The sequence below is a fragment of the Triturus cristatus genome, chromosome 12, assembly GCF_964204655.1.
Source record: "Triturus cristatus chromosome 12, aTriCri1.1, whole genome shotgun sequence".
Classification (NCBI taxonomy): Eukaryota; Metazoa; Chordata; class Amphibia; order Caudata; family Salamandridae; genus Triturus; species Triturus cristatus.
Genome location: NC_140595.1, coordinates 219,208,548 through 219,233,151, shown reverse-complemented (window position 1 = coordinate 219,233,151; position 24,604 = coordinate 219,208,548). Strand labels below are relative to the sequence as shown.

Genomic DNA, 24,604 nt, shown 5'->3' with positions numbered 1-24,604 from the left:
ATCCTGGGGATAGGTGGCCATTTATGCCGTTGAACATTACCATCCAGGAGGTTTTAGATAGCATAAGGGCAAGTAAAGGAGGAAAAGCTCAGGGACCAGATGGCGTCCCAATTGATGTTTACAAACTGGTCCCTGAAGTCTGGGGACCTTTGCTTACTAACATCTTTAATGCAGCAACCTGTAATGAGGTGCCCCCCACGTGATAAGAATCCATCCTAATACCAATATTTAAGAAAGGAAATCGAGGGGACGTTAAGAACTATCGTCCAATCTCCTTGTTGGATTCTTCCGTAAAGGTAATGAGTAGAGTGCTCCTAGTAAGGCTGGAAGAATGGGTGGAGGATAATGGCATTCTAGCAGAAAGCCAGTTTGGGTTCAGGAAGGTCCGAGGTACGATTGAGCAGTGTCTAAACTTAGACCTGCTCATCGGTAAATATACTCTGGCAAAGACTGGCACTATTTATCTTTGCTTTGCGGATTTGAGTAGTGCCTTCGACCTGGTGGACCATGGCATTCTCTGGGCAAAGCTTATCGAAATCGGGGCACCTGAGGGCATTGTGTTTTTCTTAGCACGTCTCTATGCCAAATTACGTGCTTGTGTCCGTTATGGTCCCAATGGGGAATGTACCACCAACTTCAAAATTGGACGTGGAATTAGACAGGGATGTGTGCTGGCGCCACTGCTATTTACACTTTTTATTAATGAGATTGATCTCATTCTTAAATCTTTGGCAGCGGACGCCCCCAAAATCAATAAGGACCCAGTCCCAGTGTTATTATACGCGGATGACGCGGTCCTAATTTCACGTACCCCTAATGGCCTTCAGCGATTGATGGATGGCTTTTCCCAATTTATCACAAGTAGAAAGTTGGTGATAAACAAAGCTAAAACTTTTGTTATGGTATGTGGGCGTAGGAACAGAAAAACGCAGTCTTCCTTCTTTATAGAGGGACAGAAGGTTCAGGCTGTTGATAATTTCTCATACCTGGGAGTCACCTTTTCAAATAAAAATATTTGGGTTAATGAACATAGGAATGTCAGGGCCAAGATGGCGAGGAGTGCTCATGGAATTTTTTCCATGGCCACGAAACTTGGAGACAGGCGGGTTCAGGATATGCTTAAAATTTTTCAGTCCCGCTGTGTTTCGATTGCCTTATATGGAGCTGGAATTTGGGGCTATGCCCCGGCGGGATCTCTTCAGGTCGAGGAGAATCTTTTTCTGAAGAGACTTCTGTGTTTGCCAAGCTCGGTTTCTAATGTTCTAGTGCATAACGAATTGGGTATTCACCATCTTGCCGATCTGATCCCTCTTAGGCCTCTGCTGCTATGGCGTTCCATCTGGATAAAAGAAGAGACCTCATTATGTAGAGCTATAATTTCTGATTGCCTCTCTTTAGACCACCATCTGAAGATCCCATGGTTAAAGTATATCGTGAATAGTTTTCAGGAGATCTTTAATATTAATATCTCGGTGGATCACTGTGGGGCCAATGTGTTGTCTAAAGCTGAGCTTAAGCACTGCTTTTTACAACAACTCTCCACTAGGAGGTTACAAAACAGTCTGGAACTTTCTTCTTGTGTTCTTTATTATGATCTAAATGAATTTGCAGGTCTCCAACCGTATTTGTTACAAGTGAGTTGGAAGTCACATCGGTTTGTGTTGGCCAGATTTAGAACAGGAATAGTCCACAATCTTGTTGCTTTCCCCTCTCAGTACCTACATCCTGTTGGCCCCTGCCCATGTGACAATACTACCCCCCAAAGTACCGTGCACTTCCTTTTGCTTTGTCAGCTGTATAAACATCTGCGGATTGCTTACCTGAAACCCTTATTTGTAAAATTTGGAGTTAGATCAATTCATGACTGTATGAGCTTGCTTTTTAATTTACATCATCCCGATGTTTGTTTTTATACAGCTACCTTTCTTCTTAAATCAATTAACGCAAGGAAAAGTATGCTTTTTAACTTTTAATATTGTTGTATATATTGCTCATGATTCTGTCTTATATTTTATGCTGTGCTTTTATGGTCTTGTCAAATGCACCGAATAAAGCCTTATGAAATGAAAAATGAATCACAATAAAGGTTTTCCACTTCATGCATCAACTAGGTATTGCAGTACCTCAAGTAATGGTGCACTTCCCCACCCGGGGAAAACCATGTTTGTTCAGAGAAAAAGGAGAAAAAGAAAGTAGCGCTTCACTCGCAAACTCTGTAAAGTGGCGCCAATGTGTGTGGTTGTGAATAAAACCAATCTGGCCTCTTTGTAACCACACTGTATTGCTTTATTTAGTGTTTATTTTTCATATTTTTAACCTTTTTGTCTTTCCGTCCTGAGGCTGTACTTTCTAATAGAAAAATGTCGGTAAAATACGACATTTGCAGCCAAAGTGTTTTTTTGTTATTTGTTTTTGTATCCATTTCACAGAAGAACAAATACATGAGAGGAAAGAGGATAGGAGCCATTTGTTGAAGTCATAGTTTTAAGCAAGTGAGTAGGAACGAGACAGAGACAGGAACAGAGGGAATAAGAGGAAGAGCGAGAGGGGGGGCAGCGGCAGAGCAGGAGAAGTGAACACTGTTGTTCAAACAAAGACGAGAAAATGGAACCAGCGTTTTACTGGAAAACTTTGTAAAGTGGCACTAATGTGTTTGGTTGTGAATAAAACCAATCAGCCCACTTTACATATTTTGAACCTTACGTATTTTGAACCTTTTTTTCTCTCCATTCCAAGGCTGCACTTTGGAATCGAAAAAAATCTGAAAAAGATGACATTTGTTGAAGTCCTAGTTTTCAGCAAGTGAGCCGAGAAGCAAACCTAATGCCTTCAAATGTCCTTGTTGGAAAATATTAGCACAGCGAGCTGCCACGATGGAACTGGCGCTCCAATACCTTCTGGTCGGATTTGTGCTACAACTGCAAAACAAAATAACAGGAAAGGGGTGCCTCCATTAGTGAGCGTAGGTACCGAAGCGCTCCCAACAGCGCACATACGCCTGATTGAAAAAGGAAATTACACACCGCTTCATATTAGTGCACAGAGCAGTCGCGCTGAATAAAATTCAAATGTTCTCATTGTAAAATATCAGAACGGCGAGCTGCCACTTTGGAACTGGATAACTGGTGCTTGCGTAAAGCAGTCCAGTAATGTTGTGAGGGTGCAGTACCAACAGCTGTCACTAGGTGTCCCTTGGAACCTCTTTTGGCCACATATGGTAGTGCACCCTGCAACATGGCTTGGCAAAGGATATGGCACAGTGGTGTGAGAGCTGCTGACTGGTGAGCTGGAGATCTGTGTTTGAGTCCGCTGTCGACTCCACATCCTGTGATAATGGGCAGATTCTTTAATATCCATAGCCCATGGCTAGATGCACTATATAAATAAAAGTGTTTCATGTAAAATAACATAAGAATTCAATGCATCGATCTCGGGTGGGAAAGCAGAGTCGCGCAGGGGCTGGGGGAAGACAGCAAAAGGATATTAAACGAGGGCACTGTATTGCAAATTATGCATAAAGTAACAAAAAATCAAGCAAAGCCGCAGTGGCCTTGGAGGGGTGGTGAGTGCCTGCGAGCAGTGTTGTGGGAGGGGAAGGCATAGGGAGATTAAGGGACATGAAGCAACCGAAGCAGTGTTGTGGCAGGGGTGGGGGAGAGGCACGGGGAGATAAAGCATCAGCAAGCAAATGATGCGACCGAAGTTTTACTGCATGAGTGAAGAGGACAGTGAACGAGGCAGGCCACCTAAAAAAAAGTTATCTTTAAGTATGAATAACCTGAACAGTAAGAACACATGTAAGATGGCCAGTCCTAATGTGAGGATACAAATTTCCACAAGGAAGGACTACTAAGTGTAATCACCAATGAAAAGCCAGCATTTCTAAAGGACAGCAACAGGAACTCAATGAAAAAGCTTTGTATTTTTTCAAGCCCAGATCCTATACAGCATGTCTCGAAGACACAGCACAAGCATTGCCTAGGCGAGACCTAAAAATAAAGCCAGTTGTAGGGAGGAGAATAGCAACATAAGAGAGAGAGCAACACTGAGTGCGGGGTAGGGGGAAAGCATAATAGAAAGAGAGCTGGCAGCACATGAAGGAGACCGTAACACAGAGTATGTGGTTAGCACACAAGAAATAAAACTGGAAAACACATGCACTATCATGGTGTACTTAGCCAAAAAGAATAAAGTAGTTCCTTACAAGTGAGCAGTGGAAGGACACGGTCAATAGGGTCGTGAAGAGGCCATCTAGCAGAGAAGGAACAAATACAAGAAGAGGAAGGCAAGCCAACAAATAAGCAAGCAAATAAGAGTGAAAAGCCAACTGCAAAAATGTGCCCTTTTTTGGACGGTCACCCCACCCCACAACACACACTTTTTGCTCCAATGCTGATGGTCAGGACTCTGTTATTGGGCATAAGACGGAAGCTGGGCAATCCAGAGTGGGTACAAGTAGTGGTCAAAAATGACATCTTAGGTTTACAGCAAACCTGGGAAATGGGGGCCCCTTTTTTCTGGACAGGTTCCGTTCGTAGCAAAACCCCAAAGTCCCTTCCAGAGCTGGTACAGCCAAAGGTGGCATTTTAACCTTGATAGTAAACTCACTAAAATAACAATTCTTAGGTTCCACAATGAATCACCCTACTACAATTTTTTAATCTGTCAGGGGGAAAGTGACTGGGACCCGATCATCGTTCACTTTTATATCAATTGTTTTGAGGGCAAAATGGCACTGGTGATGGGGTCATTGGAGAAGACAATTGAAGAGAATAGCTCTCACCATCTCAAACATTTTAATTTACTTTGGGTGGGAGCCTTCAATGGCCGCTGTCGTGAAAAGTTGCAAAAGCCTATGTGTGGGGTAATGGCCGGAGAGGGTGATGACATTATCCACTTTGCTCACAACGATTATGAAAACGTATTAAATAGAAAGTTAATCACCATGAATGTGCAAATAATCAATAGGATAGACCACCCCCCCCCCCCTTAAAGGCACTCTGACTAGGACCTTTGGGAGTATGGAGAATGGGTCCACGATTGATTACACTATATCCTCAGAATCCCTTGGTTGTATAAAATTGAGGTGAACTACTTAAGTTTTAGTGACCATGCTTCCCTCTTCTGTGTAACAGAGTGGGAAGGTAAAAATAAAGTACAACTGGAGAAAGTCCCAAAACCAGTCCTAGCTAGAAGTAATGAAGTGGGATAATGTAGATAAAGAGAGGTTCCCCACAGTAATCCTTGCTCCTAAGCAGGCAGAGGTAATGGTCTGTTTGGATTTTGACTCTATTTCCCAACAGATGTCCGTAGCATTCCTCAAGCTATTGGCAGTAATCAAATCGTACTTGGTGCGGACAGTCCCAGCTAAGGAGAATCCACCAGTGCATTGGTTTGACACTGCATGTACCAAGCCATTACCAAATCTGCATGCATCCCTTCGTTCGGTCCTAAGAGACAAGGCCTTGGTATGGAGCTTGCATGTCAAATACAAGGAGATGAGGACCGCTAGGGTAAAGACCTTAAGAGAGGAAGCCTGGGTGAATCTGCGACTAGCAGCTACAAACAAGGACAGTCATGTGTTTTGGAAAGCGGTGACCGCCTGTTTCTGAAAAATGCAAGCTTGTCAAACCTTGAGGTACATGTTGAAGAAGAGGGCTGGGTGGCCAACTTTGTGAAAATATTCAGGGATCCGGAAGCCCCGACCCTGCCAAAGAGCCATCCTCTGGAAGAATGTAGTTTTTTTTTAACCTTTGACATAGCAGAGGTAACGCGAATGTTGGCCCAGTGTTGTAGCCTGAAGGCTCCTGGCCCTGACAAGGTTCCTGTGAATTCAGTACCTCTGAGCCCAATTATTGGCTAATGCCTTTAATGCATTGCCAGGAAGGGCCAGCTTGGAAGCAATCAATAATAGTACCCATTCATAAGAAAGGGGACAGGCGCTCCCACAAAATTATAGACCCATCTCCTTGATTGACAGTACGGCCAAGCTGATGGGACGTTTGCTGTCAAATAGGTTGGAGGAATGGGTGGAGGACAGGAATATATTAACAGCAACACAGTATGGTTTTAGGAAGGGGAAAGGGACCATTGACCAGTGTCTCAACTTGAGTACGGTAATTGCTAAATAAATGGTGGCCAAGAAAGGACACATTTTTATGGCCTTTATGGATCTCTCAACCGCATTTGATTGCGTCTCCCATTCTAAACTGTGTTATGGAGAGTATGGGTGTTAATGCGCTTATAATTGACTTCATAAGGTAGATGTACTCACAGGCAACTGCATGTGTACGCTGTGGCGGGGAGTGACCAGACCCTTTCAGATTGAGCAGGGAGTTAGACAGGGCTGTGTCCCTGCACCATTCCTGTTTTCGCTGTGTACAATCAGGGCAGAAGCAGTCCTGGCGAGATCTGTTAAAGATGTACCCTACATTGATTCCGCCCCTCTCCCGCTACTCCTCTATGCAGATGATGCAGTGCTCATAGCTCGAACTGGCCAAGCACAGCAAAGACACATAGGAGTATACTAGCTTCATGGATAGTTTAGATTTCCGTGTAAATGAAGCTACGTCCTATGTACTTGTTGGTGGTTAACGACCAAAGAAACTTCCAGGTGTGCACATAGACACACACAGGGTAGAGGTGGCAGAAAAATTCTCGTATATGGGGATACTTTTGATAGAAAGTACAAATGGAAAAATATGATGTCAAATAGAGCCCTCTTATTAGAAACAAGCCTTTGCAATGCATTCGGTCTCCCCTTTGGGACCTTCAAGTATTTAGCAATGCAGCTCATTATCACACATTCCTGCTTATTAAAGGAGATATATTAGGAGTTGGCACATGAACGGCATCCTCATACCATATAGAGCAGGGCGGAAATACATCTTTTATTGCATCACCAATGGGGTGGGGATGTAGAAGAAGGACTAGCACTTAAACTTATAAGTTGGAGCCTAATGTTGGTCAAGAAGATGGAGGATTATAGGAACATCCTATGAGATTTACCAAGGGGTAACAATTCAATTCCAAAAAGCTTTACTCGACAGATTGTGTCATAAAAGTAGATCTCAGATAAAACAACATGATTTTCAGTATTAAAATACAGTAAATTCATAGAATAAAAGCATTAAAATTTCATCCAGCAAACATGATCCAAGTTAAAAGCATTATTAGGTTTGAAGGAGTGCAATATCGTATTGGTATTAAAAGCCATAGCGGGTAAAAATATCTAGGGGGACAAGTTTTCAGACATCGCCACAGATGTGTGACTGGAACACACGGTCAAATAACATTTTTAAGGTTTTTCATATGACATCTGTAGCATGGAATCTGATTATCCACATCCAATTTAAGAAATTGGCTACTGCTATTGTAATACACGGCAAAGTGTCAGTGCACAATATTCTAAGGGCAATGCTACCCGTTCTCGTACTAAAGTTCCTACAGATTGGTGTCAGCCACGCTTTATGAGGGCCAGGGTAGGCAGGGCAAACGAACAGGACGTGGGCGTAGGACTCTTCCAATGCATTGCAAAAGGGACATTTACTAATGCCTGGTTTGGCCCATTTTGCGGTATATGTTCTTAAAGGCAGAGTTCCCACTCTAAATTGGAAGTACAACTTCAATCAAGGGGTTTAGATATAACGTCCCAGTACCGTTCCAGGCTTGGCCAAGGCTTCACTGTTAGAAAAGCCCCAGTTAACAAGGAACTATCACTATTTCTGTGTCTGTTGTGGTAAACCAATTCCCAATATTTTTCTTTTATAATCTCTTTAGAGGGGAATTGGCAACACAATGGATTTTTCCCCAAATTTGACATACCAATACTCGCTAGGGAAGCTCTGACCACTCTCGGCTAACTAATTTTATGAAACCAGTGTGTCATAATTACATCCCTATGACCTGCAGCGTATGTTGACAGTTCTGAAGTACATAATATTCTGCGCCAGTACAAGATAGGGCGTAGCTTTGCTAGATCCGCCAATGCTTTCCTACCCAGATCTTGTAACAGTGGTAGGACCGGGTTACTTTGGCCGAGAGCAGTGATGTTTCTCAGGAACCTATTTTAAGCGAGTGATAGCTTGGACAGGTTATCGAACCCCCAGAGTTACGCCCCGTATAACACTGAGCTGACTACTTTCATATTATAAATTTGTAGGACCAGGCTAACTGGCTTGGTCAGGGAGGCGTTGAACTCACTATGTATAGCCCCTGATAATTGTCGGTGTTTTAGCGAAGCATTGTCAATTTGGCGCCCCCATTTTATATCTTTTTGCAGGATAACCCCTAGGTAGATTAATGTGTTGGCTTGTTCCAGTGGCCGCTTGTCCAAAAGTATGCTTCCTTTAAACGATCTATGTTGATTAAAAGTCATAAATTTTGTTTTTGCCACATTGATTTCTAGGCCCCTTAGGGAACAAAAGTTTTCAAAAAGAATTAGGGCTTACTGTAATCCACTAGGGTTTTTTTTAGAAATAATCAATATATCGTTGGCGAACTTTAAAATGGGAATTGCGGAACCTGCAAGAACTGGAGTATCTGTAGGAACCGATAATAAAAACTCAGCAATCCCATTGATAAAAAGGGAAAATAAGATAGAGGCTAATACGCATCCTTGGCTTACCTCCTTCACTACAGGAAAGGGACTGGCGACATTTCCCTGCCTACCCCAGCGTATTTGGACAAAGTTATCTTGGTGAAGGCACGCTATTGGGGAGAGCAGTTCAGGAGGTATCCCTAGGTCCTACAAAACAACCCAGAGCTTGCTACGCGAAACCAGATCAAAAGCTGACTTAAGGTCGACAAAGGCAGCATACATGCTACCGTTGCCTAAGACCACGGTTCGCCAGTGTAATAGTCTGAACCTGAATACCTGGTGGATCGTGCTGTTTGGGTTCCGAATGCCCGCCTGTAGCGGGGTAAGAATTTCCTGTTCCTCTATCCAGTCTTGGACCTTATCTAGCACCAGTCGGGCTACCGTCTTTTGAATGGAATAGTTTAGGCTGATAGGCCTATAGTTCCATGGAAGGGACTTGTCACCCTTTTTGTACACTGGCATAATCTCTGCCCCGCTCCAGGAATCAGGTACAGGGTCCCCAAGAGCAATCGCATTTGCCACTGTAAGGATATACCTATTCCACCCAGGCTTATTGTTGAGGAAAATATCAGCAGGGATGCCGTCAATCTCCGGCGCCCACCCCCCATGATTGTGCTAAAGGCCAGATCGATGTCAGCTGCACTAAAGACCTTGTCAAGATAATATTTATGGAGGAGTGCTATGGCGTTGGCCTCTTCAGGCCCATTTGCATATTGGGATTCAAAATGAATTACCGATTGGTCCTGGGCTACATGATTCTGTGGCTGGGGTTGATACCCCCCTGCCCCATTTAACCAGATTCCAAAACCTTTGGGAATTATAGGCACAAACCGATCTAAGGTCCTGCCATGTGTTTTCATCCCACTCCTTTTTTGCCTTCAACTGGGCCCTCCTATATTCTGTCCTAGCTGTCCGAACACTACATCGATCTTTCGATCTAATCGCTTCTCTAAGATGTCGGCGGGCGACCTTACAAGCATCATTGAACCAGTGGCACATGTTCTTTTGAGGGGTGCTCCTGGACCTACATTTTTTGGTAAAATGTAGTGCAGTTATTGAGTGCGGTGATAGAGGGTCAGGACTAGAAGAAAGGGCCTCTAGTTCTGCTAAAGTTTGCTCAATTTCAACAGCAATAGAAGCCAAGATATCTTTTTTCTTTAGAACCATCTCCCACTTAAGGTGCCCCAGGTCATTAGTAGGGACCAGGTTACAGGTGATTAAATGGTTCTCAAGTAGCAAAGGTTCATGTTGGGTCAGTAGTTTAAAGGTGGAACATAATGGATTATGATCGCTCTCCATACGATCCCTCACTACCATGTTCAAAAGAGCATGCCATAGTTTTAAATGAATTAGCAAATAGTCAATACGACTAGCATAACGGCCATTATTAAAAGTATTTGCCCCATGCCTATCAGAAGGAGTTCTTCCATTAGCCGCCGGCAATCCTTTTTCTAGGGAGATCGCTTCAATTTGGATTGTAACATCTGACCATTGTTTGATGGGAGCTAATTCAAGATTTGGAATTCCCCACCGGGCATCTTCCTCCCTCGCAAGTTCCTGATCCTCACTACCAAGGGGCTTGAATGTCGAATTAAAGTCCCCTGCATCTATCACTGAAGAATCTCCAGACCATTGATCTAAGAGGACGTCGAGAGATGCTAAAACCTCTGATCTCTTCCCCCCACAAAGCCCCCTGACCTAGAGATTATAAATATCAATTTTCCCAAGGGGTCTCCCCAATAACCGAATGGCAAAAATGTCATTATTCTGGGTTGGGAGCTCCCGGATTTTGTAGCCGATAGTCTGTCTGATCCATATTGTGAGCCCCCCAGAGGGGCGTCCTTTTCTCCCCCCCCCCCCCCCTTATGGCCATAATATGATAATTTAAATACCCTGGATGGAAAAGGGGTCAACTAGCCACGTTTCTTGGAAAAGGCAAATGTCGTACTGTACGATGAAGGTTTGCCACTCTGGGGATACGCCCCTAGACCCTAAGCCAGTTAAGTTCCAAGACATTATGTCTAATGTGCGAGTCATGTGATGACACTCAGCTTGATCATTACCCCTAGGGGTCATGTTTCCTAAGACGCTCGGCCCTCCCACTACAATAGGGAGAGATGTGGATTTTCTAGTTGGTGCTGGGGAAAAAAAAGCTGATTCAGCTATAGTGACACCCTCTCAGGCGGGTGACCTGTGGTGTTCACCAGGGACTCCCGTGAGAGGAGGTAACCTTCAATCTTTCTCCTTGAGAGGAGATGAACTCGGGCGTGTAATTTGTTCAGGGGAATTAAATTTGAAGCCGATGTTGGAACAGGAAAGTTCTTGGGTTCGAATGTCAAAGTCTACAAGGTTCTCAACTAGGCGAAAATGTGGGAGAGTTAGAGCAATAGGGTCCAAAGGGGCTTCAGGGGATGTATATCGTTCAGCCCTGAGAATGTCATCCCTGATAAGAGACCGACAGCCCCTTACGTGACGAGTCCATTGGGTGCACTTATTTTGAAGGGAACTCTCATCCTCAGTGTGTCGATCACCTGGGCATTTTGGCACATGTATCATGTACACAATATTACGAGTGCCTGGTGTACTGGAGGCCCCATGTGTCACCCGCGGTATGATGATTCTACTATAGCCAGGGGTAACAGGAGGTGGGAGAACCATGGAGGAATGTGAAGGTTTCCAATTAGTGGTCACATTTTTAGGTCTCGCCTGGCAAAAGCAGCGCATGCGCTGCTCTAGCCAAGAGAGCACCTTTTGTAATCAATTCTGCGAGGGCTCTCATGCACGCGTCTGCAATGGACAAAGATGGCTGCTCTCGCCATTTGTCCATTGCAAACAGCATGCGCGTGTCCGAGGGACTGTGTTGACAGTCCATAGCCATTTTGTTGCCATAGCAACAAAATGCCGCTTTGCGTGTTTTTTTTTTATGTCGGTCCCCCCCGGGGCACAAGCAGGCATCCACTTCTGTCTTTTTTCTCAGATCCGCCGTCCTCACAGAAGTGGATGCCTGCTTGTGCCCCGGGGGAACTGCAGGACAGCCGTTAGCATTTGCAATGCAATAGGTCTCGCATTTATGCGAGTTTGAGCTATTGACATTGCAAATGACAATGCCTTTTATTTATGTTTCAAACACCAGAAGAAAAGGCATTGCCATTTGCAATGTAAATAGCTCAAACTCGCGTAAATGCGAGACCTATTGCATTGCCAATGCTTGTTGGTTTTCCTACCAGGGTGGACATACCCCATACTGAAGCTAGTAGTTTGAGGATTCGGTGCAGAACTCATCAGGCCATGTAAGGCCTGGTCAGTGGTGTGCAGTGGAAACTGCTTAACATGTCCCAAGCCCTGCTGTATATGGGGACAACTTGTAGGAAGATCTCTTATTGATGAATTAACCTGTTGGACAGTTGAATGTACTTTAGTTAAGGAATCAGAACGGAACCCATCCCAGAAATATTAAGTGTTTACGCAGCTAAAGCCATCACTAGTGCCACGTGAGGTGCGGGTGTTGAGGAATTGTTGATAGACAACCTTCAGCGTATCGATCATGCGTTTATTAAAAAAATTGTTATCTCTGCCCAGTAGCTGCTCTAACTTCATATGCCACAGTGAACTGGGTGTACCTTATATTTCTGATATTATTCAGCTTGCGCCAATTTTACTGTGCAAACGATATATAACTAAGAGACTTTTCCGGCCAAGGCCGCCATTGGTAGAAGGGAGTTAAACAGAGATATACCAAATGCCCCCCACCCTCCCAATCAAACAGGGTGTACAATAGTATTTAGACTTTGTGCAGAATTTACAGCATTGGTTTATCCAGACAAGGTTTCGCCTAAATTAAATCCCTCTGATGCTTGGTTTTTCAGCTAATGCCTATACAGTAAGGGAGTGGACTCTATGCCCCTGTGATGGGGATGTCGACGCTGTTGAATTTGCACATATATTTTTTTTTGCTCTTTTTATATCTCACAGAGGAAAAGATTCATTGTACCGTTATTGGATAGGTTCAATTTTATCCAATGTTGGCCTGCATTATTTTACATTTAACAGCTGGGCGACCATCTGGTGTGTAACTCGATAGCGTCCTTCCTAAAGGCTTCCTTGAACAGCAGGCGATTTCATGCGGATTGTGTGCAAGAATATGAACTGATAGTTTGACCCGCTCTCTGGAGGATGAAATGTAATACCTATGATTACCTCTGAGTGGATCATGTATTTAACTTAGAACCTTTTAATAATTTAAGACGCATGGGCCTAATGGAACAATCAGATGGACCCATGAGACGTTTTTAATTTTATGCACTGTACATTCCTTCTTTTAAGAGAAGTATTATTTTGCACAATTATGTTGCTTTTATGAGGAGATTACAATGTACTTAAGTCTTCAATTTTTAGTCAGTTTTAGAATGGTTTTTAAGGTTGTTTCGCTATTAAGTATGCTGTGATATGTATTTATGTACTTTTTATGCTATGAAAACATAACAAAATGAAGTTTTTTAAAACATTTGACTTTGACTTGCACTGGAGCCTGCTGCCTAGGACCTGGTGCTCTATTTCTGCCATCTTTAGGAGTGGCGGAATAAAGGGCTCTGGGTAGAAAAGATGATCTACACCCCAAGAGGTGGTACCCTCAGGGGGATTAGCTGCAGGGACTAGCAGCCCATTGGCTTCTTGCTCCCCCACCCCTAGCCCCCATAAATCTCAAATTTAAGGGACACACCTGGCACCAGAACATCAGTTCTGAACAACCTGCATCAAAGAGGACAGAAGAAGATACCTGTGTCAGTGACAACAGGACTTGCACAAAGAAAGAGATACTGTGCACCTGTGGCAACACTCCAGGAACTGCCTGACCGAGACGTGTCCTAGGCTAACTCTCAGTTCCCCCAGACAGAGTGACCCTGTAGAAGCCTGAAGCACCCGTCGACGCTCCTGGAGTAGTGGTACTAGTCCCTTGCAAACTGCAGGTAAACAACGTTCTGGATCCTAAGAATCGCTGGCCATTGGGCCCTCCGAGGGATCAGCCAAATCCAGATGGCCTACTGCATTGTGGGAACTGTAGTCATGCCTTCCACAAAGTTACAGGCAGCTACCATGTTTCCTGAGACCACTAGATGTCAAAGTTACTTTGTGCTCCACTTATCACTGCTAAGGCTTGTTGGTTGCCAGTCGATCATTGACCCCTGCATTCGATGCTGCACCTAGAGGAGACTACATCCTCAACACATTCAACATCGGCAGGGGCCCTGTTGTTACATTTTTGCATCCTTTTCACCTGCAGCACCGTTTCAACAGTAAAAGCAGCTCTGCTGCGGCTCCCATTCAGCAGCAGGGACAGCCAGGACAACACTGCACCCAGGCTCCTTGGGCCAGGTAAAATTGAACTAACTGTTGTTGCTGGGTCCTGGGACTTGCATCACCTTTACCCTGCAAGGGTACAATGCAACTCAACCTGCAAGTGACCGATTGTCACTAGTGTTTTTTCCAGCAATGTTAAATTTTCACTGTAATATTTTGCACCAATTTTATATTGCTTCAAAAATCTATAACACTGGTTATATGTATGCTATTCCTTTCATGTTGGTGTCTAAATTAAGATAAAAATACACCCTGGTTTTAAAAATTGCTGTCGGATTTCTCTTCAGTCGTGTCAATAACTTATCATCCATGTTGGTACTTGTAAATGATCCTTTATTAAAGCCTGGCTGCTCTTTGCCACACTAACAGGACTGAGATATACGGAATTATTAGTGTAAATCCATGGACCATCTTTGGGGTATTGTGATAGTGTCACATGGTCAGGCCTAATCCCCCACACCACATAATACTCCAACTTCCTACACCAACCCAGAAATGAGCAGCCTCGAAGCCCACTATAGGTTGTGGTAAATCCACAATAGGTGTTTTGCAACTAGACAACGTGCACTGTCTAGTAAGCAAGACCGAATAAGTGTTTGGCAAAGCCAAGATGTCTGGCTTGCATTTATGCATATAGTTCACAAAATAGACAATTTGTAGGGCCATTTTTACAAGAATTGCCAATTAAATACAAAATGACCGAGGCCCACATCAGCCACAACATAATGTTCTAAACTGCAGTTTATACATCTGCATGTCTTTTACTGTCAATACTAATGTCATGAGGTAACAGAAACAGACAGCTACAGATATCTATAGCCAGATTCCAATGACGACCCCATCACAATGAAAAAATGGTCAGGCAGAGGTGAAACGTTGGTGATTGAAGAAGTGCACAAGCAACTGATTCAAAAAGAATGCAATTAAAAACATTAATTATCCAACTAAAGAAACCCAAAAACACATAAAACTGAAGCTAAATTAATTGAAATAACAAGGGCTTCTGGATCAGAAATTAAGATTCTGGGATACTGATTTTTCACCTAGCCCTTAAAATCTGCAAAAAAAACATTCTTCAATACGAAAGCCCATGGTATCAAGCACAGGATTTTCTAATGGAACTCCTCTGACTAGACACATTTTTGAAACCACTGGAGTAAACACTGCCATCCTCTGTCAGAGACAAAAGCTACTATTTAGCTATTTTAAATGTAAGAATGTGTGTACTACTATACAACAATGGGAAGGTTTAGAAGCAAAAGCCTTGCTCCTCCTCTTGAAGGGGAAATATGCAAATTACAGGGTTAATTCAATACGTAACTAGAGATGACATGCTTTACATTAAACAAAAAATGCTTCATTCTGCCACGTATCAAACGTACAGAAACAAGGGACAGCAGTGGCCACCATTTTCGCTCCCTCGTATGCGAATGTGTTCATGGCTGGGTTTGAAGGAAGTGAGCATGGTGCTAAGAACTGAATTCATCTACATAGATCTCTAACATATTAGGGTTGCTACAAAGAGGATATCTTAATAATTTTGTAAGGAACAAAGTGTAAACTAAAGAGTTATGCTGATACGCTCCAAAAAACACAGATCTCAATTTGGAATTTGAAGCGGAGTGATGTGAAGACATTTTGTGCATTCTTTCTAGATTTAGGAAGAAAGAAGATTTCGGTTTGAGGGGAGTGGGTCTTTCTGACAGGATGACTGAGGAGGCAAGGTACCCTGCCCTGATGACGCTTCAATTGACCTGGTTGCCTGCAGCACACACAAAAGGAACCTGGTACCAACTCTGCCCCTGCCTTTAGCCCCATAGACAGTTTGGCGCTAGGACCAGAGGAACGGGGAAGAACTGACCACAGCCAGTCATAGGGGTAATGCAGGGAATTCCCCCATTGAGACTGGCACTACAAATAAGCATTCGAAAAGCTAAATTCATAACTTCCCTATGTTGAATTATTTTCTTTACAACAAAACTGCAAAGATGATGCTCTATTCCAAGACCAAACGAAAGTACTCAATGAAAGATTCTTGCAACAAGGGTGTAGCAAACAAAACACAATGAAACTACAAAGCGAAAAAATAAGGCTAATAGAGCATTATGAATCCGGAAAACTATGCAACAGATTGTAAACTATATTTGTTATGGACACAGCTGTAGAAAATATTAGGTCTGAAACCTCAATTGGCATTCAAAAGATGAGGAACAATAAGTGAGATTATGAGTCTATCTAAATAAAAAGCAAGAATAAGAAAGCAAATAGACTTTCACCACAAACCAGGTTTTCTTTGCACTCAAAAAGGAAAATGCTCACTTTGTCATCTAAGGATCAACAGCACTAAACCATCAGAGAGTTTAATACTGAACATTTTATCAACTGCCACAAAAAATATATGTGCATCCATGCCACAAAATATATACAGTTTGCCCCTCCAACTTTGAAGACATAAATAATATGGTACTGCAGACCCACTGAAAAATAGGACTATAGAAATGCAATGGCAGTACACTTTGAAAAAGCAGGACATCGATCAGTGAATTTGAAATTCTGTATGGTTGACCCAATGAAACCTACCTCCACAGGACGCGACAGAATATAAGCTTTGAGACAAAAAGGAAACAGCTGAATAAAAACTGTTACATTTTGGAATCACAAAAGTTGAACATCAAGCAATATACAAAGAAACTATGACTAATAAGTTGACATGAAGTCCAAACATTAAGAAAACAACTGTTCATTTGGGAAGACAGCCCAGCAAAGCTGGATACACGTTTTATAGAACAATCATCAAAGAATGCTTTGTGACAAGACTTAGCACAATTAGGTTGATTTAGATGACCGCATACTGGACCCCTACTCAATCATTCACTTGTAGGACCCCCATACTCTTACGGAAACCATGGTGCAAAAGCAATAACACTGCCTCTAACTCCAGTTACAGGCAATTTTTTAAGACCAAAAAATACCGGTCTTATAAATGGTACAACTTGGGGCCTCATTTCAGAAGTTTTTGGTGCTGGACAGCGCTGCAAGGAATGTTGCTGCGCTGCCCTGTGACAAAACTACAGGGCAGGAATGCGCACCATCAATAAGATAGGGAGCCTTCCTGGGCCTACTTCATATAAAGTGTTGCATCGCTGCGACAAAACAGCATTGCAACACTTTTCACTACGCCCTTCTTGCGACAGCATGGAAGCGCTGTATTTACTGTACGGTGCTCCATGTTGCTATTAATGACATATGTCTGGAATCCTGACGTATCTGTCAGCACTAAAGTCACGGATTGTTGCAGTTGCGTCACAAGCATGACGCAACTCCAGCAAGTCATGGGGCCAGCCTATCCCTTTGACACTGCGTCACCCTTACGCATGCCATGAGGCAGGCGTAAGGTACTAACGCAGTGGCATCCTACAATTGCTGCACTGAAATCTGAAGGATTTCACTGCGCAACTTCTATGAGGCTTTGTTGCGTGGGAACGCCCACCCTGCATACATCATACCTGATGCAGGTATAATGTGGCACAGGGCTTCACAAGGTCACGCATATGCCTAGATGCGTCTCTTTTCAAATACGGCGCAATGTGGTGCAAGAATCACGCTGCAAGTACGTCAAGAAAATGACACACTGGCGGGGTGAAACTGTCCGAAGGGGCTTATGAATAAGCCCCCTGTCTTTTTCCCCTGCGTTGGCGCCAATAGCTGCCATGCACCAACACAGGCAACTTTGAAGACATAAATAATATGGTACTGCAGACCCACTGAAAAATAGGACTATAGAAATGCAATGGCAGTACACTTTGAAAAAGCAGGACATCGATCAGTGAATTTGAAATTCTGTAGGGTTGACCCAATGAAACCTACCTCCACAGGACGTGACAGAATATAAGCTTTGAGACAAAAAGGAAACAGCTGAATAAAAACTGTTACATTTTGGAATCACAAAAGTTGAACATCAAGCAATATACAAAGAAACTATGACTAATAAGTTGACATGAAGTCCAAACATTAAGAAAACAACTGTTCATTTGGGAAGACAGCCCAGCAAAGCTGGATACACGTTTTATAGAACAATCATCAAAGAATGCTTTGTGACAAGACTTAGCACAATTAGGTTGATTTAGATGACCACATACTGGACCCCTACTCATTCATTCACTTGTAGGACCCCCATACTCTTACGGAAACCATGGTGCAAAAGCAATAACACTGCCTCTAACTCCAGTTACAGGCAGTTTTTTAAGACCAAAAAATAGCCGGTCTTATAAATGGTACAAACACTTGGGGCCTCATTTCAGAAGTTTTTGGTGCTGGACAGCGCTGCAAGGAATGTTGCTGCGCTGCCCTGTGACAAAACTACAGGGCAGGAATGCGCACCATCAATAAGATAGGGAGCCTTCCTGGGCCTCCTTCATATAAAGTGTTGCATCGCTGCGACAAAACAGCATTGCAACACTTTTCACTACGCCCTTCTTGCGACAGCATGGAAGCGCTGTATTTACTGTACGGTGCTCCATGTTGCTATTAATGACATATGTCTGGAATCCTGACGTATCTGTCAGCACTAAAGTCACGGATTGTTGCAGTTGCGTCACAAGCATGACGCAACTCCAGCAAGTCATGGGGCCAGCCTATCCCTGTGACACTGCGTCACCCTTACGCATGCCATGAGGCAGGCGTAAGGTACTAACGCAGTGGCATCCTACAATTGCTGCACTGAAATCTGAAGGATTTCACTGCGCAACTTCTATGAGGCTTTGTTGCGTGGGAACGCCCACCCTGCATACATCATACCTGATGCAGGTATAATGTGGCACAGGGCTTCACAAGGTCACGCATATGCCTAGATGCGTCTCTTTTCAAATACGGCGCAATGTGGTGCAAGAATCACGCTGCAAGTACGTCAAGAAAATGACACACTGGCGGGGTGAAACTGTCCGAAGGGGCTCATGAATAAGCCCCCTGTCTTTTTCCCCTGCGTTGGCGCCAATAGCTGCCATGCACCAACACAGGCAATCTTGCGCCATGGTGCAAGGGTGACTGTGTTGCTGAGTTGATTGATGTTGTGGCCCCATCTCTTCTGGAGACACCTTCAGGTTGGGCTGGACTAGTGGAGGGTGGGAGTGAACCAGTTGGCCTTCTTGGAGTGTTGTTTGCCTGGTATTTTCTTGAGGGGTGCCAGGGTGTTCGGCGCAGTTTGAGATCCATCAGTGGAGGTTGCGCACTGCGGTGTTGGTGTCTGTATGCGTTGGCGGAGTGCTGAGGGAGTTGACGGGAAGTTCTTTGGTGGCCTTGATCCAGCTGCGATGGGGGGCAATAATGGCAATGGTGTACGATGGGCGTGGTGAAGGTGTGATGTAAACAATGATGGTCGGTACAATAGAGTCCTGTGGTGTGTCTGTAGTTGAAGTTCCTGCTCGTGGAAAAGACGGGCTCGAGTGTGTATCGGGCTGTGTGGGTTGGTGCAGTGACTAGCTGCTTGAGTCCGATGTTGGTGAGGTTCCCCAGGAGGGGTGTGGTGTGCTTGTCACTGGGGTTGTCCAGGTGGAACTTGAGGTCTCCGAGTAGGACGAAGTTGGTGGATGGTAGAGCCTGGGGTACAATGAGGTCTACAATGGCATTGGTGAATGGGGGTTCATGGCCTAGGGAGCCTGTAGATGAGGTGGCTGCGGAGGGGGGTGTTGGGGTTGGTCCGGATTTGGAAGTGGAGGTGTTCCATGGTCACCGTACGGTAAAGTGTGCTTTTTTTAGGGGGCTCGGGGTCATCTGTGCGGGTAAATTTGTAGCCGTTGTGGATGGTGATGGCGGGTCCAGAGCAGAGGTTGGTCCAGGTTTCCGTGAAAAAGTCCATATCTGAAGAGGTGGCGTCAAGGAGGTCCCAGATTTTGGTTGCATGTTTTTGGAGGGACCGCACGTTGAGGAGGATGCAGTTGAGCCGGTAGACTGCGCTGTTGATCGGCTGGGCGGCAGGAGGCGCTGATGTGGCAGGAGGTGCGTTTTGCAGCTTTGACAGGCACAGGGTGCGAAAGGATTCTACAGCGTCGCTAGATGGTAGGTGGTGTGGCATACAGGGTTGATGGCAGGAGGGTGCTGGAGTTGTAGCAGTGGAGTGTCCGAGAGGAAGGGTCCTTGGTGCTGGGCGTGGCCCAGGGTCAGGCGGACGCAGACGGGCTTGCCTTTGGCGCACGAGTGGTCCGCCCACTGCGCATGGCAGCACAGCGGCCGCCATTAGGTAGTGCTGCGGGGGGAATCGACAGCTGCGAGGCGGGAAAGCACACTGGAGGGGGCAGGGACTAATGTATATATTTTTTCAATTCTTACCTTGAGGCCAGGTCCCGTGTCTTCTGTGCTCCTTCTCTCCTGAGTCTGCTTCCAGGCACAGGAAGCAGGCAGCCTGGCTCCCTCCCCTAAGCCAATCACAACGCTGCAATGCTGTGTTGTGATTGTTCTTGAGCACCGCGAAAAGGCGTTCAGCCAGGGGCTGGAGGGGTGGGCATGTACTGCAATGCAGCCTGCATTGCAATCAGGAAAGTGCGTATGACTGCTTTGGGTGGCCTGAGAGGGCCAACCAAACAGTCATTGCGCACTTGAGTGGGCATACCACTCCGCTCCTACCTTGCTCCATGGGTAGTGCAGCCCCACCCACCCACCCTCCCGCCCACAAAGGAAACATAGCATGAGTACATCAGAAAGTTATCATCATATTATGTTTCCTCTTCTTGTACTGCTTTCAAGCAGTGCGGCGACGCTTTTTCGCCATAGAGGATGAGTCTCCACTGGGGGTGTGTCACCCACAGGTGCTAGGCCTGAGCCCGACTCGATGCCCGGGCCTCCTCTGCTACGTGTCTCACCATCTCCTCACCTGGACATTGACACTGTGGCACAATCCGCTGCACTCTCTCTAAATCTGTACTTGATCCAGCAGGAGCCTTATCAGGATTTCACTAGCCTGGGTACAGTGGTCACTGCCAAGTCCGCTGGGGAACCTCCTGATACAGGGTTTTGGATGCCATGGTGTTGCATGGAGTGCACAATGATAAGTGATGCATCACTGGTTTTGCCCAGCGATGCGCCTCTTTTCATGATTGTAGCCCTGAATTTCCTCTTCCACCGGGACTCTGGCTGGTCATCCTGGCTGTTGGGGGAGGGGTTGTTGATCTGTGCTGCACTTGGCCCTGGCTGCTCCATTCTGCATTCCATTGGTATTTGTTATCTATTTTTCATTGGAGGTGGTCTTATAGGCTATTTTTGCCTCAAGAAGCAAAAAAAAGTCATGTTCGGCAGACTAACATGAGTTTTTTGCTGCTAATGGGCCTTTCGTCAGTTTTCGCCCGCTAACGTCAGAATATGTATCGCCTTCAGGCTAGTGTTAGCGGTAATTTTCACAGGGGCGACCTGAAACTATCTCCATGTAGTGACCTATTGTAAATATATCGCTAACAGGGCGATAGTTTTTGGTGATAGGCTGCGTTAAGAAAACTGCCGCTAACTAGCGTTAGCAGCAGTTCTTGTACATATGCCCCCTAGATTCCAAGAGGTATGTTTGAAAACAATGGAACTGTCCGTTTACCTCCTCAAAATATTAGCAAGCAAATATTACTTTGGCATATTGACAAGTTTCGCTAGTGGAACCGAAAATAATAAGTCATGTTTAAACCGTTTAAAACATTAGTTAAGGCTGACGAAGGAATTCGTCAAATTAGAGTAACTTGTCATCTAAATGTTAACGTTGTTCTTTAGTCTTCTGAAACACGGCAGACTAACGGCCCAACCTGATTGGCTGTCATTAGAAGAAAGATGCACACGATAATCATGCTACACTTTGAATTTTTTCCAAGTGAGGTAAGTATGTACCCGAGTAATGTCATTTAACTTCAGTTTTAAAAATACTGGCTTTTCAAATACATCCGTTTTGCACAGTGATATACTTCACTCCTAAATAGCACAAAATACTGTCTTTCGATTGTAAATGTAATCTAAAAAGAAATTGGGAAATACTCATGAAAATCGACCGCCAATGGTCGTAATCTTTGACGACTCTACTTTTCAAATATAACTGCCCAGCTCAAAAAACAGTTAAATCATGAGTACAGGCGTGGGAGGATTGGGGCCGTGGACCACATGGTAACACCGAGTAGGAGCCAATAGAGTCGGGAGACAGATGAAGCGGGTACACAGGACGAGTGCCACGAAATAGATGCGGTGTTGCATTGTAGCAGAGGCAGGCCGGGCCGGGCACAGTCGTTTTCTGTGTTATATATTTTTTGGATTAGTAATTTTTTGAAGTTTTGGGTAGCGCGAACTTGGCATAACAGATTTATGGCGTTTAACATGAACCCTAAATTAAATTCACACGATCCCATTCTTTTTTTAGGCAGGGATAGATTACGTGATTTGTCCAGAATCACATGATGTGTTCAGCCGACGCCAGGACTCGTACCTCCCTTCCCAGTTCCAAGGTCGAGATCAGAGGCCGTGAAGCAGGTGACTTTGAAGGAACCGTTACCGTGTAGTTTAAGGTTTATTACGGTCTGTGAGGTACAGGCGTCTCGGGACCCTCATCATATTCTGGCAGGGTCCCATCATGCTGCGTTACGTCACTAATAACTGGGATGGGTCAGGAGGATTCAGAGGTTGTTTCCAGAACCGTGTAGTAGTGACTGTGTGTCGAAATCCACGAATACATCACCATAGTGAATCTTCGCTGCTGGGGCAGTCTAGTCTCTCAGAGGACCCCGCCTCTTGGATACCACAGCCCCAAAGCCAGATGGCCTGCCACCCCCTTCCTGCGCGCTTACCCGAAATCCTAACGGGGTCAGTTGGATCCGCCATCGTGAAAATATCTTGCTATCTGTCAACAAACGTACAAAAGGGAAGATTCACTGAGACTCCGGAGCAGATGTACACAGGGCCGGGCCAGACGGCTTCGCGGCAGGCCACACATACACTCACTCACACACAATAGAACAGGCGAGACTGCTGCCTGTACTAGCTCTGCAAGTGCTGCCCCGGAAGTCGATCGTGCTAGCCCTGCCTGGGTTTACTGAACATATAAAGAGCACAGCAGCAAACATCTGGGTCATTGTCGGATTAGTGGGAGGGGGAAGGAGTACGGGAGGGAAGCAGCAGGGCTGCAAGAGATCAATGCAAAGTCTTATAGAATGTATGGAAAAAAAACCCAGAGACATTCAGATAAATAACGTAGACGAACATATAATCAAATTAGTAATGGAACCAATTTACTTAGAATGAATGCGCTTCAAATGTATTTAATTTATTTTTTTGTATCTCTGTTACGTTTTTATTCTTGTTTATTTCGTATGGATATCAAATCATTCAAAAAATATATCCCACTGTATGGTTCAGTCTATTAGCTGTTCAATATGCATTATTGTTCGTTTTTACAAATAATACATACCTGTCAACCTCTTCACTAAACAAGCATCGGCAAAGTCAAGAAGTCTCGCCTTTGGGACCCGTTGGCTTTGCCATATACAATCCCAAATGCTTTGCAGCATGGTTAAATAAAGAAAAGCCTATTGCTTTATTTTGTAGACCAGCGCACCTCTCGTGTGGGAGTTGATTTTCTGACAAAGAGCACTGCGGACAGAGTTTATGTTAACATTAGATTGCGTTTACAATGTCCTCAATCTTGCATCAGTGTCACAATATACCACGTGATTACTATTGCTCTTTTCTGTTCTAAATAAAATATCGCTACTGTCGACATGACTAAGCAGAGAGTGTTCTCAGAGAAATGTTCTCACTGTACCCAACCAAGGACGTTTTCAACCAGCCTGGGTTCATGCTAAAACAATGTACCTGTTCAACCATTTAGCTAAAGCTGTGAGAATGGCTAAATCTCAATGTTTTATTTTTATGAGAGAATCCTCAAATATACTCCATAATAAATTGTTTCTTCTAGTTTGTTCCCTATTGGTGCAAGTTTGGAGAACCATGTATTACCACAGAATGCATGAAAGTCTTTGTCTAAATCACTACAACAGTACCTGCATTTATATAAATGAGAGAGCCCCCTTTCCCATTTTTAGAAGGCAAATCTATACCAGATTTCACTTAGAACTGTAACAAGGTCTTTGTACTTGTAATTTGTTTGCTTTGCTGCTAAGCTCTCTTATGGCATGCTAATTGTGTTCTGCTTTTTAATTCTTTATATAAAGCTTTGAATTGACAACCTTTGTCAATTCAAATTTTTTCCCTGTGCATCCCTCACCCCTGCGTGCTGTGTTGGATTTTATGTTTGTGTACCCTTTATTCTCAGGCCCCTCTTGGAAGTTCGCTCTTCGTTGTACATTTTTCTATTTCCTGTACATTCCTCACCCCTGTGTGCTGTGTTGGATTTTGTGTTTGTGTACCCTTCATTTTTAGTCTGTGTAATGTTATATTCTGTACCACTTTTCTCTTTTAACGTAACTAGCTCAATTGTACAGCGCTCTGACACCTTTAGGTAATGTCCGTGCTTTATAAAAATGCACTAAATAAATAAAAAAAATTAAAAAAAATCATTCTTAAGAGAATGCTTCAGCCTATTCATGCAAATATCCAGAATTAGATATAGTGCTGATTGAATCTGGGGAGCCCCAAAGTCCATATCGGGACTACACCGCTCCCAGTCCTAGCCGT

The 24,604-nt window shown here is 44.3% G+C and overlaps 1 protein-coding gene across 1 annotated transcript in view; it reads right to left on the bottom strand.

Annotated features, from left to right (window-relative positions):
• The window catches only part of LOC146775739 (uncharacterized), a 395,171-nt gene extending 372,221 nt beyond the window's left edge, over positions 1-22,950 (bottom strand). The window contains exon 1 of the mRNA XM_085637049.1: positions 22,759-22,950. Within this exon, the coding sequence (XP_085493175.1) occupies positions 22,759-22,792 (34 nt within the window). The 5' untranslated portion in view covers positions 22,793-22,950. The remainder of the gene's footprint in view (positions 1-22,758) is intronic.
• Between the last annotated feature and the right edge of the window lie 1,654 nt (positions 22,951-24,604).